A 17,328-nucleotide genomic window follows, 5' to 3' on the forward strand; every position below is an offset into this window, starting at 1 on the left:
CCTCTAAGTTTTGAGTTCTTCATTGTTGTTTTTAACAGTAAAACCAGTACATTACCCGTTGTCCTTTTTTAAATTTTGGTCTCCTACTCTCCTCTTTCCCTTTTCCTCCTGTCTCTCTTTATCATGTGATTAGGTCTTTTTTGATTTAATAACCAGACCAAACTGCTTTTATTAGATTTGGGATTAAGGCCTTAAACAGTGTTGAAGTAAGAAGCAGATTCAATTAATTTAATTAGGAGAAAAAGTTCAATCAATCCAACTTTTACAAAAAAAGCTTACATGCTAATATTTGGGATAATTTGTATTGAACAACCAAGTAAATGGTTAACACTGTTCTCATTTGGAAACTACGTGAGTCTCAGGGTAACTGACAAATGTGGTTACCTCAGTGCTGACGCCCCAGCAGACGTGTACGTGACAACCGTCTTCCGATAAGGAAAACCAATGTGCGTGCTTGGAAATAGACATTCCCTGAAGTCCTCAGCCCGCGCTCTTTATTTGAATGACATTGTGACTCCCAGTGGGCAAGGGTGGGCACTGTAACAGTGTCAAGCAGGCCAGAAAAAGTAACAGTACTGTGTACTGAGTGAGGCTTCCGAAAGAATTATAGTTTCAAAGTAGCTTTGAAAAAATCCAAAATGAAAACTCCAGTCTGATTTCCTGTAAGCTGCTGCCTTCAGACTCAATGTGACAATTAACCTTCCTCCCGCTCTTCCTGCTCCAAGTTGGTGATTCTCAGACGGGGCTCTGTGAAGCCCGTTCAGAGGCTGTCCCAAGAAGTGAGCCCCAGGCAAGCCACCAGATTGGACCAGAAAAGTTCTATTTTGCGCTGTTTTGCAAATTGGATTTCTGCATTTATTTTTTAAAAAATAAGCATTTATTTTTGGGTGTGAGTGGGGAAGATTCCTTGGCTTTAAAGAGTTATAAGCCATTGCTTAATATGTTCGACCTGGATATCACATCGACTCTCATGGTTTTAGTCACACAAAACACCCAAAGATGTCCAAACCTGAATCCACAGCTCACCTCTTTTCTGAGCCCCCCACTCACAGTACCACTCAGATTTCACCACCTCCACTTGCTGGATGCCTCATAGCCACCTCTGCACAATATTCCTGAAATAGATTGCATTACCCTGCCCACCCTCTTCCTGCATTAATGACATCACCATCCACCTGATGACTCAACAGAGAACTCTGAGTCATCCTGACCCCTTTCCTCTCCCTCCCCACATCCAATCAGTCATTTAGTCCAGTTTGTAAACTCTTCTAATTATCCATTAAAAATGCCCTTCCTCTCCACCCTCACCGCCGCTGCCCTAGCGCAGGGCCTCAGCCTCCTTCATCTGCTCCATCCCAATGGCCCCCCAGGGTCCCCCCAACCTGCCCCTGGCTGCGCTGATTTTTCTTAAACACAGTAGAAATCACAATACCTAATATTTATTTTCAGCTTGGCAGGTCGTAAATTGCTTTCACGTGCATGATCATATTTAAGTTTCACAACATTCCCGTAAGAAGACATTGCTATTTTTAATTTAGAACAGGAATTTGAAGCCTCAGAAAATTATCTTGATCCTCAGGCAGCCTCAAAAAGTCTTAGAGCTGGTGTTTGAACCCAGGGCCTCAAAAGTTCATGCAGGTCATATCAACCACACTACCAAGCACACAGCCGTCCTCGGCTTTAAGACCTTCGATTCCCCACCACTGCCTACAGGACGAAGTCCAGTATTCTAGCGCACCGAAAACAGCCCACTCTAACAGTGCCCCAGGAAGCTTCAGTGCTTAATAGTCATAGTTAATTTTATTAACAATATTAATATTATACTATACACTACACTATACATTAATACAGTAATTAATGTATAATACATAATGATTAACATTATATTAAAATATATATTACCATAATACTATATTATAGTAATTAATATTAATAATACTTAATACTATACTATATATTAATATAGTAAAATTACACTGTATATTATACTATACATTAATATAGCAATTAATAGATATTTATATTATATTTATATAATGATTAATATTATTATAACATTACCATATTAATATATTATAGTGATTGGTGTTATTAATAATAATACTTAATATTATACTGTATAATATATTATTTTAATGTATAATTATGTCCCAGCTCTGGAGTTAGAACACACACTCTAGTGTAAAGCCTTGGATCAGTTACATAACCTCTCTAAACCTCAGTTTCTGAACGTGTGAGGTGAGGCTAAAAATAGAGTTTACCCCAGGAGGTTGCCTCGGGGCTTAAGTTAAATTGCACGTGGGAAGAGCTTTGCACACTGCTTGTCCCATAGAACGTGCTCAGTGAATGCTGGCTGTGGGAAGCGATCTCCCAGCCAGATCCTGCTCCATTTACTCTCCATCCTCCACCGTTCCAGCAGCCCACACTCTCTGTTATGTCCTCTAAGAAATCTCAGAAATCCCAAAGGGTAAGTCCCCCACCACTTTGCACACACCTCTATTGTTAGATACTGAATTGGCTTCGAGAACCCTTCGGACCAGCGGGGGGACATCCCCTGGGGCTGGTCACGAGGTCTGGGAGAAATTCCGCACAACAGTATACTCTGCGCACAAGCTCTCCCAGGCCTCCTTCTCTGCGTTTCCTTTGCTCTGTTTCTCCCCACCGCCTCTGATGTCAAAGGTGCTCTCCAGGCTGGCCCCTGCCCCAGAGCGCCGGCCCTGCCGTCCAGCTCTGGCCGTGTGCTGGCTCTCTGACCTCGGCTCCATGCCAGCACCGTGTCCCTCTCAGGTGCAAAGCCTTGGCATCGGCTCATGTCCTTTCTGGCATCTGACCTCAGTCTGTCTCCAGTTTCCAGCTTTTCTGAAGCTGCCAGCTCCCAGGACGGACCAACAATGGTTCAGAGGGGGTGACCGTGACTTTATCACTGTTCCGTGTTGTCTGTCTTCTCTTCCAGGGCAGAGAGATCTTATCTTTGCTCTTGGTGGATCCTCCACAGCACTTGGTTGAGAACAGACCTTTAGTGAGTGTTTGTTGACTGACTATTAGACTATTCTTTCCCAAACAAGTGGCTGTGAGTCTTGGGAACTCCTATAAGATCTTAAGACCACATAGGGGCATCTGATAGTGAACTCAGTCTCCTGAAAGTCCTCTTACAGCAGATTCAGATCAGTGGGAAGTACACATAACTGCGGTCACATGTGGGGGTTTTATCCCCATCAGAATGGAAAAGCATTCCACCTATAAAGTGCTTTTTCTTATTTTTTCCTATTATGTAATAAGCTTCATCTTGTGCTTTTTCAAAATTGACTCTGTTTTTGCCAAGCACTTTGTTGATACTACTGTCTCACGACTGTACATCAGCTCCTTGAAAGAAGTCTTACTTTTGTGTACTTTTTGGTAGCATCTTTTTGAGCAACTTAATGAAAAGTACACACCACAAAATATTTCTTAAATTGAAAAGGACTGTAGTTTACCAAGCTTCGTAGCTGAAAAATATTTTCATTTTGTGTTTGATTCAACTATCATGGCTTTCATCGGATACATTTTTTTAAACAACTGAGCCTTAATTTTTTTTTAATCTGTAAAACAACAAAGTTGCCTGGATGATCCCTGTTTCTTTCCAGCTCCAACTATCTGTAGCATGTAATTCTAAAATACAATAAAAAACCCTGGTGTGTCTCCCTATCTCAAAGAATCTCAGAATTAATAGACAAAAATCCTAAAATTCTGTTGGTTTGCTAAAAAGAAAAATACACTTTAAAATTATTAAAATTTAAAAATTTTGCTTTAGAGAAATGTAAATTAATGCAGCAATGAGATATTATTTTTGCCTACCTGTTACTTAAAAACATATACTTTAGGGAAACATAAATTAATGCAATGAGATGTTACAAATTGCCTACCAAAAAGAATGATTATCCCCAATGCTGGAAGCCTTATTGGACATCACTGGTAAGAATGTAATTTTGTACAACGTTTATGGAGAGCAATTTGACAGTGTATATCACCAGACCTAAAAATGCATATTTTAAAAAAAGTATATAAACTTTGAACCAGAAATTATTTTTCTAGAAGTTTCTCCTAAAGAAATGACGCAGGATGGATGCAAAGCTTTAGCTAAATGGCAGTTCTCAGCTTTGCGACTGGAAAAGAAACAAAATAAATGTTTGTGGACTGGCTGAAAGGCCATTTCCCCAAAGAACTGGATAGATCTTTGGGGCGACCGTTTTGTAAAAACGGCTGGTCACACAATGGGTTAGAAATTCACAACCAAGTCTTTCTGGAGCTCAGGTCTTGTGGCTGAATCCTGGTTAAGCGGGGCAGGGACACCTTCCCTCATCTGCTCCCCAGTTTCATTACAGGACAAACCAGAGGGAATTGAGCATATCAAAATCTGAACCAGAGGGCTGAGGAAGAAGACCCTGGATGGGGCAAGGGAGCCGAGGAGAAGCACAGAGGTAAAAAGCTACAGGGGAGAACAAGAGAGGCGGCCAGGGCAGAGCCACCCCCCCACTCCGTCTCAGGGGCGAGCTCCGGGAACACAAGATGACCGCGCGGAAAAGAAAAGCGCTCTCTTGCGCCACCTTCTGGTGACCACGTGTATATGCACCAGATAGACATTTTCTGCTCACAGACTGGTTTTTCTAAACGGTCTTGAGCTCGTTAAGAGTTTACAATAGAAAATAACCAAAAGGTCCAACAATGGAAAATGCGATGAGAAAATTTTTACAGAAGACTATTGTAGGGGAGGAAAAATAATTTCCCCTCTATTCTTCTAAGTTCTTAACTGAGACCCATGTAATAAAGACCGATGAACGAGAGAAAAACAATTTCATTAATGTGACTACACATGTATACAAGGCAGATTCCCGGGGGAAGCGAATGCCTCCTTGAGGTGGCTCTTAGAATTCAGACTTAATTATCATAGTAATAGGGAAAGGGGGAAGGGATGTAGCCCTCTTAGCAGGGAGTAAATGATCTTTGGGAGAGATGACTGGACACTTAGAAGAGCAGGTGGGAGGTAGGACGGTTTGTGGTGAAGCCGGTCTGGTCTCCTCTCCTGTGTTAAGAGTCAGTCTAACGAGGTTGGTGAAACTCCCAGGGGCGGGACTTAACACAGCGAGTTCCCTGAAGGCTCTGTCTCTAGGCAGTTGAAGGGAGTGCAGGGAAAGCCTTCCACTGAATTTGCTGTTTCCCCAGGGTCTACAACTAAAAATCATCAATATACCAAAGCAGCATATTTTGGCATATTCTGCTACCTTTCACTATTTACTAACATGAACTGATGTTCACAATATGTAGTTGATTATGGGGAATCAAGGGAAGTTGAGTTAAAAAAATCAGGTTACCAAAAAAAGTGCACATTTTATTTCTGTAAAAACAATACACACGTCATATATTATAAATTATATATATACAGCCACAAATACAGAACAAAAATGGAATGGTACCCTTTAAGATGTTAAAAGAATTCTAGGAGGAGGGGTTAGATACAGAAGCAAAAGAACAGACAAGGCTCCTACTCATGGAAATTTGATTCTTGTGGGGAAATACATAAATTAAAAATAAGCTAGTAAATAAATACACAATTTGTGCCACATACTGTTATGAGACTGGGGATACAATTTTGTGAACAAGTTAGTTAGATATGGTCCTCGTCCTGGAGGTGGACGGCAGGCAAACAGGTGAAGTCGATACCATCATTGATGCTGTGGAAGGGGAAATGGGCATGCTGTGGGGATGAAAGGAGGGGGTGTCTGACCTGATCGTGGGGGATCAGGGAAAGCTTCCTGTGGAAGGAAGTTCAAGCTGACAGCTGAAGGTCGAGGTGGGAGTTAGCTGGAATAAAGGGGAGCTTTCCAGAAAGAAGCCATCGCAGGCTGGAAAGCCTCAAGGAGGAGGGGTGGTGGGTGAACCGACAGACGCAGCGGCTGGATGACCGACTGAGTCATTCTAAGAACCGGGTCTGGAGAGTCTGGTGCTTAGAGTTTGAGTGTAGGCATAGCAATGAGAGGAGAGAAATTGGAGAAGTAAACAGGGGCAGACCGTGAAACCATGTTAAGGACTGTTTGCACTTGACCCTAAGTGACCTCTCAAAGATCAAGAATAATTCAAGGGATCAATAAATGGGCTAGCCCGAGTATGTTCCTGTTTAGGAGGAAAACATTTTTAAAATAATGATGTTGTTAAAATCAATTTCTGAAGAATATTTAACCACAAGGGAGTATGTTTAGTCTGTGCAGTATTTTTTTTTTTTTAAGTAGGCTACAAAACAAAGTATAGCATTATGGAAAAAAATATTTTTTGTTTTCCTGTCTTTCTGCTTTTCTGTATTACCCAAAATTTCTGCAAGGAATGTGTATCATTTTTATGATCAGAAAAAAATATTTAAATTCATAAGAAGTGTGGTTTGGAGATAGACGGCAGTATCTTAAGGGTCAGAGGTCTCCCAGCATCCTAATGATGTGAAAGGGGCAGAGGCAGTGGGAAAAACTCAGATTCAATACTGAGACCTGCATGGGACTCAAAGGCCCGTGAAATTTTACTTTAATTTTTTTTTATAACAATTTAAATTGACTCTGAGCAGCACTGAAGGAAGCTCTGTTTATCTTTTGACAATACTACATGAATTTCTCTATTGGCAGATAAATTTCACCTATACAACTACTGTATATATGCACATATTTTTTTTGCATGGCTAATAATGTCATTTGTATATAATTTAAAACCATAAGTCATGTTTGTAAGAATTCTGAGCCACACACTTGTTGTTCTCAACAAGAAAGGCTGAAGGGGCAAAACCCACAAAGGGACCAGCAAGACCTTCCATTGCCTTCTTGCTTTTGCGCTTCTGTAAAACGGCTCGCTTCTAGGAAAACACTGATTCACTCTGTGTCAACTGGAGAAAAACGCACAACCTGAAAGTTGCGAGGTGAGTTTTATTTGGAGATTCTGCTGAGGACTAGAGCCCAGGAGACAGCCTCTCGGATAGCTTTGAGGATCTGTTCTGAGGAGATAAGGGAGGAGACAGTACATATAGGAATTTTTGCTAAAAAAAAAAAAAAAAAAAGTTTAACATCAAAAGATGATTGCTAATCACAAAAAAACAGACATCTCAGATTTAATGATTTTCATGCTTTTCTGTGTGTGGGAAGATGCAGGAGTCTGGCTCACTGAAATTATTCGTCAGATATGCATCTGAACTACTTAGGGCCAATATCTGCCACCGAACGTTTCCTGGTTTCCTGTTTTTTCTCCATCTTGAATTCCCCTGGGTGGGGGTGGGGGGCACCGTCGGCGGGGGTGGGGGTGGGCAGCTGCGGTGGCTGATGGCTTGGTGACCCGCCACATTCCTTGTTCACTGGAATAGCAGGCAACATTCCATTTCCACATCTGTCAGCTTCCATGACCACCACAAGCTGAAGAAAGCTTCCAGCCCTCCATCTGCACTCCTGCTGCACAGCTGCTTGTAAAAACAAATCTTCAAGTACAAGATCATGGGATTATTCTGCGAGCTAGAACTTTCTTTGGTTATTCATGAAACTATGTGAGTAAATGCCTTTTGTGTGTGATGACTGGAAGTGTAACATTAGCTACTGATACAAGATTTCCTCCCAGGGAGAGCGCGCCTTCATTAGGAAAATGCCCTTCTCGCCTGAAATAAAAGCTGACTCTGCAATGGTGGTTTTTTTTTTTTTTTTTTTGTCTTTTTCTTCCACAAGGAGCTCCTGGGTGAGTCTGGGAGACGGGTGAGGGGAGGAAGAGAGGAAAAAGGACAGAGACAAATTGAGAGGGGAGATGTTGGGTGCTGTGTCATGACTTGGGGTCCCCTGAATCTTCAGAAGATTTAAAAAAAAGAAAACCTCACAGAGATCTTGGTGTGATTGCATTTCTCATGGAAACCCTTAGTGGGACTGGGGAGCCCACCAGCCCGCGCCCAGGGGGTCGCAGGGAGAAGAGGCCCTGCTGCTTGGGGGACCGGGTGGGGGCGGACAGAATCTGAGGTTCTGCAGCGCGAGTCCTCGGGAAGTGAGCTGAGGTGCTTAGTGAGAAGGTACATACAGAAGAGAAAAGGAATTGTCATGATGTTGAGGGAAGGCTTGAGGGAGAGAGCTGGTCCTGTCCAGCAGGGACACGGGGCCCAGTCCCTAAAGGAAAAAGAACCATCTGCCCAAGGCCTGTTCTGGAGCAGAATGCGTGCGTTCCCGGAAGCGGCCTCATCAGGTGGACTGCCACAGAACAGAGCCTCTTTCCCCCCTAGGGAAATTGTTATAGCAGAGTAGCTTCCTGACCAAGAAGTCGGCATTGCATAACCCATAAATACAGCCAACCACGTGTCAGGAAGGCAAAGATACGGATGAACTTACATAATCACTTAAAACTCTAATATTTTTCTTGAGTTCTTTCGAACAGGCACAAATGTAATATACACATAATTTTATAAGCGACTCCAATATGCTATTAAGCTTATGGCTGTAAAAAAACAACCAGTGTAACCAGTTTGACATGAATTATGTTCGTTATAATAAAAATTAAACAGTTAATAATGTTGTGTTTGCCTTCTTGGCCCTTATATGTAGTTTTATGCGATGGTGAGTATGAGCCTTGAAGGGGTTATTAAAGAAAGTTTGAGCTACTGCCTTCTTTTCTCTTGTTAAATGTCCCTGAATTAAGCACTACTGCTGGCAGTCAGTTAATCAGAAGTTCCTTGAGGAACATAGTCGACGCAGTGATTTTGTCTGGAAGGCTGTGTGTGTGCACCCAAGTGGCAGACTTGGGAAGGACCCTGGAATCCATGTGGTCTGTGCTTTTTCGGAGGCAGGTCACCCCGTCTGCATCCCAGACTGCTGCCGTAAGGCGTATGTGTAGGAAGACCCGACTGACGGGGAGCCACGATTATTCAGGCAGCTCTAAAATTATACGAAAGCTCTTCCCTCTCTTGAGCTGAAATCCACTGTTTCATAGCTTCCTTTCACTGATTCTAGCTCAGTGGTTGGGAGTTTTATGGGTGTTAACTTCACCTTCCATGGGATAAATGTTTGAAGAAAGCCACTATGGTCCTGATTTATCTTTTTTCAGTTCCTTCTGTTATGCATCCTGGGGCATCTCTAGATCCTTCATCATCCTGCTCATCACCCTCCAAATGAAATCCAATTTGTCAAGGATCCTAGGAACCAGGTAACTTCAGAACCGGACACCATTCTATGAATAGGATATGAGTGGCTCACAGTAGGGCTACTTCCTCCTTTATTCTGGGTACTCAGTTAAAGTGGCCTTAACTTGCGTTAACAACCTCATCCCAGTGTTCCATCTTGAGCTTGTTGGTCAGTGGAAGCCGTGACTCTCCCCGGAGCACAGTCATTTGGCCGGGTCATGTTCTCGCATCTGCAGCCAGTCACCTCAGGTGTACACAGAAGCATTCAAGTAAGTGGACATGCCACACCAGCTTGCTCTGTGGCTGTCAAAACAAGAACTCAGTCTCAGCGAGGTGCATTCACTGTGCAGTTTCCTGTTCCAGGCACCGTGCCAGCAACTTTATGTCTGTAATTTCCTTCTATCTGAACAAAGATCCTCTGGGAACAGTCATCATCGAGTTTTACAAATGAAGAGCAGGCTTACAGATGCTGAAGAGTCTGCTTTCGATCACACACAAAGGAAACAGAGAAGCGGGGAATTCAGATCCAGGTCTCAGAATTCAAAGCCTTTGCTCTTAGCTCCAATTCTGTTCTGCCTCTTTATGCTAAGCACACAGAAAACCAGAAAAGGATTTAAACGGTGGCTCTTCCTGCAGTTTTACAATAACCAATGAGAGAAAGGGAGGCAGAATAAGAGAATGGGGCTGAAGCTCTGGTTTGGTTAGTGTCTAACAAAGACCCTCTGGTCGTAAGATCTCATAGCCCTTTACCCTCTGGGGGTCAGAGTGAAAGTCGTATACAGAGTTAAAGAAGTACTGAAAATGTCAGTTTAATGAGTGTCCCTAGCACCTGGCCTTGCTGTGCTCATATGATACAAAGTAGCTGAAAAGGATACATAGAATGACACCCCAAAATTGATTAAACTGTTGGGAATCAAAATTCATGCAAGCATTGGCTACAATTATTCAGAGCCGGTTTGAGAAAGGTTCAACAGTGACGTAAGGGGAATAATAGCTTTTTTTTTTTTTTTCCTGCTTTATCAGTTCTGTCCTTCAGCTCTGCACAACCAGAGTGGCTGCAAAAGGAAGCTGCCGACGTGAAACGCGATCAGAGTAATAGCTGACCTCCCCCAAGGAGGGCTGGCCGTTGGTTTTGGCTTTGTGTTCTGAGCTTGGTCTCTCCCTCTTCTAGGTAACGATCCTCTGAAATTGTGTGTAATGATGGCTTTGAGAAAGGCTCCAGAAAATGAGAAATGTTCAGGGGATGGAACCACATTTAGCTGGCTAAGACAAAACAAAAAACAAAACAAAACAAAACAAACAAACAAAAACACAACCCCCCCCCCCAAATCTTGCTCTGGTTGCTGCAATGAGGAAGCACAAAAATATGAAGTAGATGGAATCCAGAACTTAGCTTTTTGTTTCTGTTTTTTTGTTTTTTGGGTTTTTTTGTTTTGTTTTGTTTTTTGTTTTTTTGCTTTGAAACTATATGCTTGAAGGGGAGTTCTCTCAGTCAGGTGAAGATTTTGTGGGATTATTTTTTTTCTGCTTCCATCACTTAAAAGAATAAATGTAAGGTACACACTAGAAAAGTAAGAGCATAACTATTAAAAAGGACAAGTATTGTGTAAACAAAAAATAGGGAGAAACACACCCACGTGTAAAGACACATACACGTGGAAAACCATCTCGTGTAATCTTGCTTAATACACTCTTAAAGTAAAAGGAACTCTAAGAAAATCTAAGAGAATAAAGTTCACTGTTTTTGAAACTAGATTGCCTTTTGCTGAAGGTTGAAAGTTGCCACATTAAGATATATAACACAGAGTATTAACATACAATATAGCGAGCCACGTTTCACAGCAGGATGCACCACATATCACGGCATATGAGGAAAACAGCAGTGGCATCCCATTTAGGGTGTTTATAAACGAGGCACTGCATACTCTGGATAGCGGTTTGATTTTTTTTTAAACATTTAAATATAAAAATGTATTTTATTAAAATAAGAGGTGAAGATTCCATAATCATTAGATTTTTAATTAGTTTTTCCCCCCTAAGGCATGTCATGTTTTGTGATTTTCTCCCTTTTATTTCTATTTTTAGCATTCGATTCCCAAACCCGGGTTTACAAAAACCTCAGCATCACGTATAGAGTGCTCTCCACCAGCTGAGATGCACTAACGGGAGGGACATGAGAAGCGAGGAGCTGTGACAAGGTCGCGAAGCGTGTGCGGGGCGAGGCAGAGCGGGCCCCCGGCCCTGCAGTCGGGGAGCGCCCCGCCCGGGGAAGCGGTGCGGAGAGCGCTGCGTGCGCTCTACCGCCACCTGCTGTCCCCGTGGCGTCACCACACAGAGCAAAGTCGTCAGGTCTTCACAGCTTTGAGACACTTAGGAAACAGTCTTGTTTATTAAGATACATCCCCTCACTTTATATAGTAAACAGAGTATGAAAGGTCATTTGCTCCACTTCCTTACCCACAGTAGGTACTTTAAGGTTTTAAATTTTAGCCATTTCGGTGGTTTGGTCGTCAGGGGTATCTCGGTTTTATTTTGCTTTCTCATGGTGACTAAGGTTGAGCACCTGTCACACGTGATTACTGGGAGCTTGGACACCCTCTTGTGAGAGGTGCATACTTCAGTTTTTGCCCTACTTCCGTTTTTCCTGTTGGGCTGTCTTCTCTTTTTCTTACTGATTTGATGAGTCCTTTATTCTGGATGGAAGTTCTTTGTCAGCTACACGTTTTAAAATACTTGTTCTCATACTGAAGTCTGTCTTTTCATTCTTATAATGGTAGGTTTAAATGAACAGGGCTCCTAATTTCAATGTAAATTGCAAATTTACACTTACTCTAAAATACGCACAATTGTACATTTAATGTAAATTGTAAAGTCAAGCTGACCAATGTTTTCCTTTATGGTTGGCCTTTTCTTGGGTCTTAAGAAATCTTGGCCTACACCAACGTTAGGAACATGTTCTCCAGTGTTACCTTCAGAGGCTTTATCATTTAACCTTTCATATTTAGATCTACCTGAAACTGATTTTTCTGTTAAGTGTGACATAGGGGTAAAGATTCTTTTATTTTTTCCGTCGTGATATTCACATTGACCACTGAAAAACCACTCTTTCCTCACTGCACGTCACCCTTGTCATAAATCACGTGACTCAATATCTGTGGCTCTGTTTCTAGTCTCCATTCCACTGGCCATGCATTTCTTCTGCAATAATAACTATAACAGAAGCAGTTACTGTTTTAAAGCCCACAGGGCCTTTTGTCTACTGTTACTTCTAGCATTCCTAGCAATGTGACAGCGTCTTCAAAAAAAAATCCTCTTTTTAAAAAAATTATTTTTATTTATTTATTTTGGGGGGTGGTTAATTAAGTTTATTTATTTATTTAAATAGCGGTACTGGGGTTTGAACCCAGGACCTCCTGCTTGCTAAGTGTGCACTCTGCCACTGAGCTATACCTACCCCTGACAGCATCTTAATACAGGTTTCTGAGGGGCCAATCTGGGTCTTTCTTCCACAATTAAATATTAATGGGACTTACTATTACTACCACCACCACCACCAGCTAGCTGACACCCACGTAGGACTTTCTATGTGTCAGGTACTCTTCTAAGCACCATACACACAGTAACTCATTTAATCTTCCCGATAACTCAGTGAAATAGGTACTATTATTTCCTTTTATGGATGAGGAAGACACAGCAACTGACCCAGCTAAGTGGGGGCGCCAGGACGCGGATCCAGGCCGCCTGGTTCCAGAGTCTGCGTTCTCAGCCACTACCCTTTCCTGCCTCACTGCCTCTCTTATAGGCAATGTACTTCCTTGTGAACCATGACACGCGGCCGGGCAACAGGGGGCAGGAGCACGTCTCCTAGCCCGCAGGCCATCAGTCACAGCAGGGCAGTTTGACTGCGGAAGGTCCCCTCTGTCCATTCACTCGCTCTTTGGGGCACTGAGTACTCCTTTGAAGACAGGCTGGGAAACCTAGGTTGCTTAAACTCTCCCTACACTGGGGCTGGATGTAAAACCTTTGATGAAATGGCTCCTGTTTTCCTTTCCAACCATCTCCCTCCAAACCCCTCTAATACACTGTTCTGTGTTCTTTACGGGATAGTCAGTCAGGTTTGGCCACAAGAGGAGACACAGGAGAGGCTCAGGAAAACAAAGTTTATTATCCTCCTGGGTCTGAGAAACAGGAGGCACCCATGCCACACAGAGCCACCTGGGGGAGCACCGGTGCTGGTCAGGAGGCAGAGGGACAGGAACCAGGGGAGAGCCTAGACCTGGCCTTTATTAGATTCCGCATTTCTGCAGGAAAGGCAGGCAGGGCGAGGTACAGCTTAGGACTGGCTAGCTTAAACAATTACAGCGGGCTCCAAGCTACAGGAGTGCTCCCTGGTTGCCTGGTACCTGGTCCTCGCATGATTAAGGCAGAGGAATACTGTCCCCTGAGAAGCAGGGGCCAGATCATACAGATACGGCTCCAGACTGGTGAGTCTGCACGCGAGGCCGGCTCCTGGGTAACAGCTGGGTAGTCTTAGCAGGGCAGTCTCTCCCCAGCCAGAAAAAATTTCATGTTAAGACATCGTAATAGATAGAAAATCTTAAAGAACATAAACAATACATGTGTTCTGTATTGAAACTATGTGTAGTACCCAAAGGCCATGTGCTTCATCTCAGCATATATTGTTCCCTGCTTGGATGGCACTTGTCTTGTTTCTCTTTAAATCTTGGATCAAATACCACTTTTCTCAGGTCAAAGCCCTCATGACCACAGATGCGCAGCTAAGAGCTTTCCCCACATCACACCCTGGTGGCTGTCGCACTTTCCAGACCACTGTAATTACTGGTTAAGTTACTGTTCCCTCTACTATTGCAAGACCCTTCTGAGGGACTCGGGAGTGGAAAGAGGTAGAAATGCAGTTTGAATGAAAGTATAAATGAAGGAGCAAATGAAAGAAACTCTCCCTTCCGGAGACAACATTCCACTCTTGACTCCTTTTTTCCTCATCTGTACCATGAACCACATACACAACATGGTGTCACAGCTCCTTCTTTCACTGAAGGCTGTGACATCTACCGAGAGTTCTTCCTTGTGTGAGGCTGGGGTGGCTGAGGCAGGAGGAAGGCCCAGGGTTTTCATCGGTTAGTGATTGAAATCAGTAATCTCAGTGTTAATATCAGGAAATGAATTAGCAAAATAGAAAATACATTTGAAGGCACATATTTCCAGCTAAAATATATAAAAATTCCAATGTTCAAAGTTTACTCACTATTGTAAGTCTATCTTCTTAATGAATTAATCCTTACAACGAGTGGTAAACAAAGGGTATTATTTCCATTGTAAGGATGTGGAATGAAGCTCAGAGATGCCAAATGACTTGGTGAAAAGTCCCAAAGCTAGTAAGTGAAAAAGGTAAAATTCTAATTCAAATCTATGGCTTCTGTTACTAAATTTGGAGCACTTTCCATTAGGCCCTTACTTACTGCTCTTCAACTTACATTTATTTCCCCTCACCTTTTCTTAACAATATTGTAAAGAACTTCTTATAAATATTATAAAGGACTTCTAGGTAAACCTAGAGTGGTTTCATTATGAAATGATGAAACATTTATCAAATGTTTCTAGGTAAAATTAGGGACATAAGATACAAAGTACAATGAGTCAGTCTTACAGAAATGGACAAAAGATTATGGGTCCAGTAGAAAATTAGGTACCTGATCACAAAGTTTAATTTGTGGCGGTATAAACATAGGAGTCAACAGCGTATGAAAACTTGAAAACATTTTTATGAACCTAACCAAAATAAAAATAATGTACAAGCCTAGTTTAAAATGGTTTTTTCAAACGTCTTTTCTCTGTCTTAATTTATCAGCAGGTGAGCAACCTGACCCTATTTAAAAAATTTCCATTTAAAAACATTCACATAAATATTAACATCTCATACGTGGTAAGAGAGCTGTATTTCTTTCATAAGCTTCTGAATAGGTGGTTTAAAAACCCCCCTGGTACACTTACTTACCTCTGCGGCTTACATTTATAAAGGCATTTCTGTCCTGGGACCCTTAAGAAACTGGAGTTTCAAGTAATGGACATATTAGCCTTCCCTCCTCCTCCTCAGCCATCCTCAAGATTCAGGGAAATGTAAAGGAGTCAACTCTGACAATGGCTGGGGAACCTGGCCCCAGCAGTGTTATTTTCCTAAATGTTATTTTATGAAATAAACATTAATCCAACAGGAAAGAGAAACATCAAGTGTTTTATTCCATATTTTCAATTCAGAAATATAAACAATATCTACATAGAATTACATTTAGGTATTTATACAGCATTAACATAGAAGAAAGTAAGAAATGTAGGTTTGGGGGTTAATGACCATTACACTTGAAACAAGGTGACTTTCAAGTTCATGGTACACAACAAAAGGGATTATTAAAGAGTATATTGAAGAAAAAGAATTTCATAAAAAATTGTTAGCCACATGGCTCAGGATTTACATTAATTATATTTTGACTCCTAATATTTCTTCCTTATTAAAAAAAAAATACAAGCCTATTTACTAACTATGAAGCCTAAATTTGCTTTCAATAAACCTTGTTAGCATAACATGATATTTTACAGTTTATTTTTTATAAAGTCTAAACATAATTGAAGAGCAAAACTTTGGGAGTGCTCTAAAAATGTTAAGTAATAAAAAGGTATATTGAAAATTATATTGGGGAAAATGTCACACATTACAGTTTAATAAATGTAAATGATATCAGAGACATGAATGTACTTCACGGAAGAGTGTATTGGCCTGATAATACGGGCACACAAAGGAATGGACATGCACCACTGCACGGGATGCCTCTTAATCTAACAGGACAGTCTACTGCCAAGCAGGGTGAGCAGCTAGAATGAGACAAAGTGAGCTGGCCCAAATACAATTTCAAATTGCTAAGTAAACTTGAAAATACCTTCAACATTTATTTAACTATAAAATACATAAAACAAGAAAATACTGAATTGAAAACTAGGCTCAAAGTTGGAATCAAAAATTTTTTTCAATTGAGAAAACGTAGGCAAACCTTGTTTATGAAATAATCTACAGAGACAAATGATGGGTATTGTTTTGATTATCATTAAAAAAGTGTTTTGCTGAAAGCAACATTCATGTTTTCCATTATATCACATTACACAGCCACAAAGCAAGTTACATATCCACAAGTTATAAAAATAAATCTTTCTGTAGATTAAAAAACAAAAATAGAATAATTTGTATTACAAAATTTTAAAAAATATGGCAAACTAATCTGATAATCATGACTTTTTTTGCCATGATTATAATTGAGTCTTTATCTAGTCAATAAATTAAATCAGAAATCTCTGATCCACCAATGTTTTGGATGCCAAATTCTTCTGTCCTACTGTATTACGGATAAATCTAAAAATCTAAAAAAGAGGTAAAACAATTCAGAATAAAAAATATATAAATGAAATTAAATACACACATCAATTAAAATATCTAAATTAAACTAGCTAATAACTCAATTATTTATTTTCATGTATTTGACATCTGAATTCCATGATGATATATAAAATTATTTCAAGACTATTGTCATCTTTCATAATATTGAAACACTGTATGTCCTTACTTAGAATATATTTTTACAAATAATAATACAAATCCTCTCATGTTCACAGGAATATACTTTTAAATATTTGGCAAGGCAAGTTTCTTCTAGCTCTAAAAATTATGGAAATAGCAAAAGACCTGTAAGGAACAGAATTTCTTCATATTCCTAGGTCTCTATCAGGAACTAATAAAATTTATCTTATTACCTCATGTACTTCCTTGACATAGTGGAGAATATTTGGGTGATATTAATACTAACATTTCTAGAACAAATTTGGCTTTTCTTGAAGTCTCCATTTCAGGCTCCACACCCATCCACACAGTTGTTTTTCACCCAAGCAGGAAGAGAACATGTGACAGTGACGAGGTAAAGTGGCTGACCCTGAGCTAGATCTCCAGTGTTCGCCTTTTTGTTACATTAACCTCTGGTGCAGAGGGTGAATGGGACTTTAACTACTGCTCACTTCTGGCCTCTAGGAGACTGGCAATTTAAATGTCTTCCTGCTGGATTCCTTTCACATTTGCTCAAGCAACTTATGCCCTCCACAGGAGCCCAGTATTT

At 41.0% G+C, this 17,328-nt stretch overlaps 1 protein-coding gene across 3 annotated transcripts in view; it reads right to left on the minus strand.

Annotated features, from left to right (window-relative positions):
• Positions 1-15,387: 15,387 nt before the first annotated feature.
• TMEM67 (transmembrane protein 67) overlaps positions 15,388-17,328 on the minus strand; it is a 44,238-nt gene continuing 42,297 nt past the window's right edge. For all 3 annotated transcript variants that reach the window (XM_014565402.2, XM_006191990.3, XM_032467698.1), the window contains one exon: positions 15,388-16,582. In XM_014565402.2, coding sequence (XP_014420888.1) covers positions 16,502-16,582 — 81 coding nt within the window. In that variant the 3' untranslated portion in view covers positions 15,388-16,501. The remainder of the gene's footprint in view (positions 16,583-17,328) is intronic.

This window comes from Camelus ferus, chromosome 25 (assembly GCF_009834535.1).
Source record: "Camelus ferus isolate YT-003-E chromosome 25, BCGSAC_Cfer_1.0, whole genome shotgun sequence".
NCBI lineage: Eukaryota > Metazoa > Chordata > Mammalia > Artiodactyla > Camelidae > Camelus > Camelus ferus.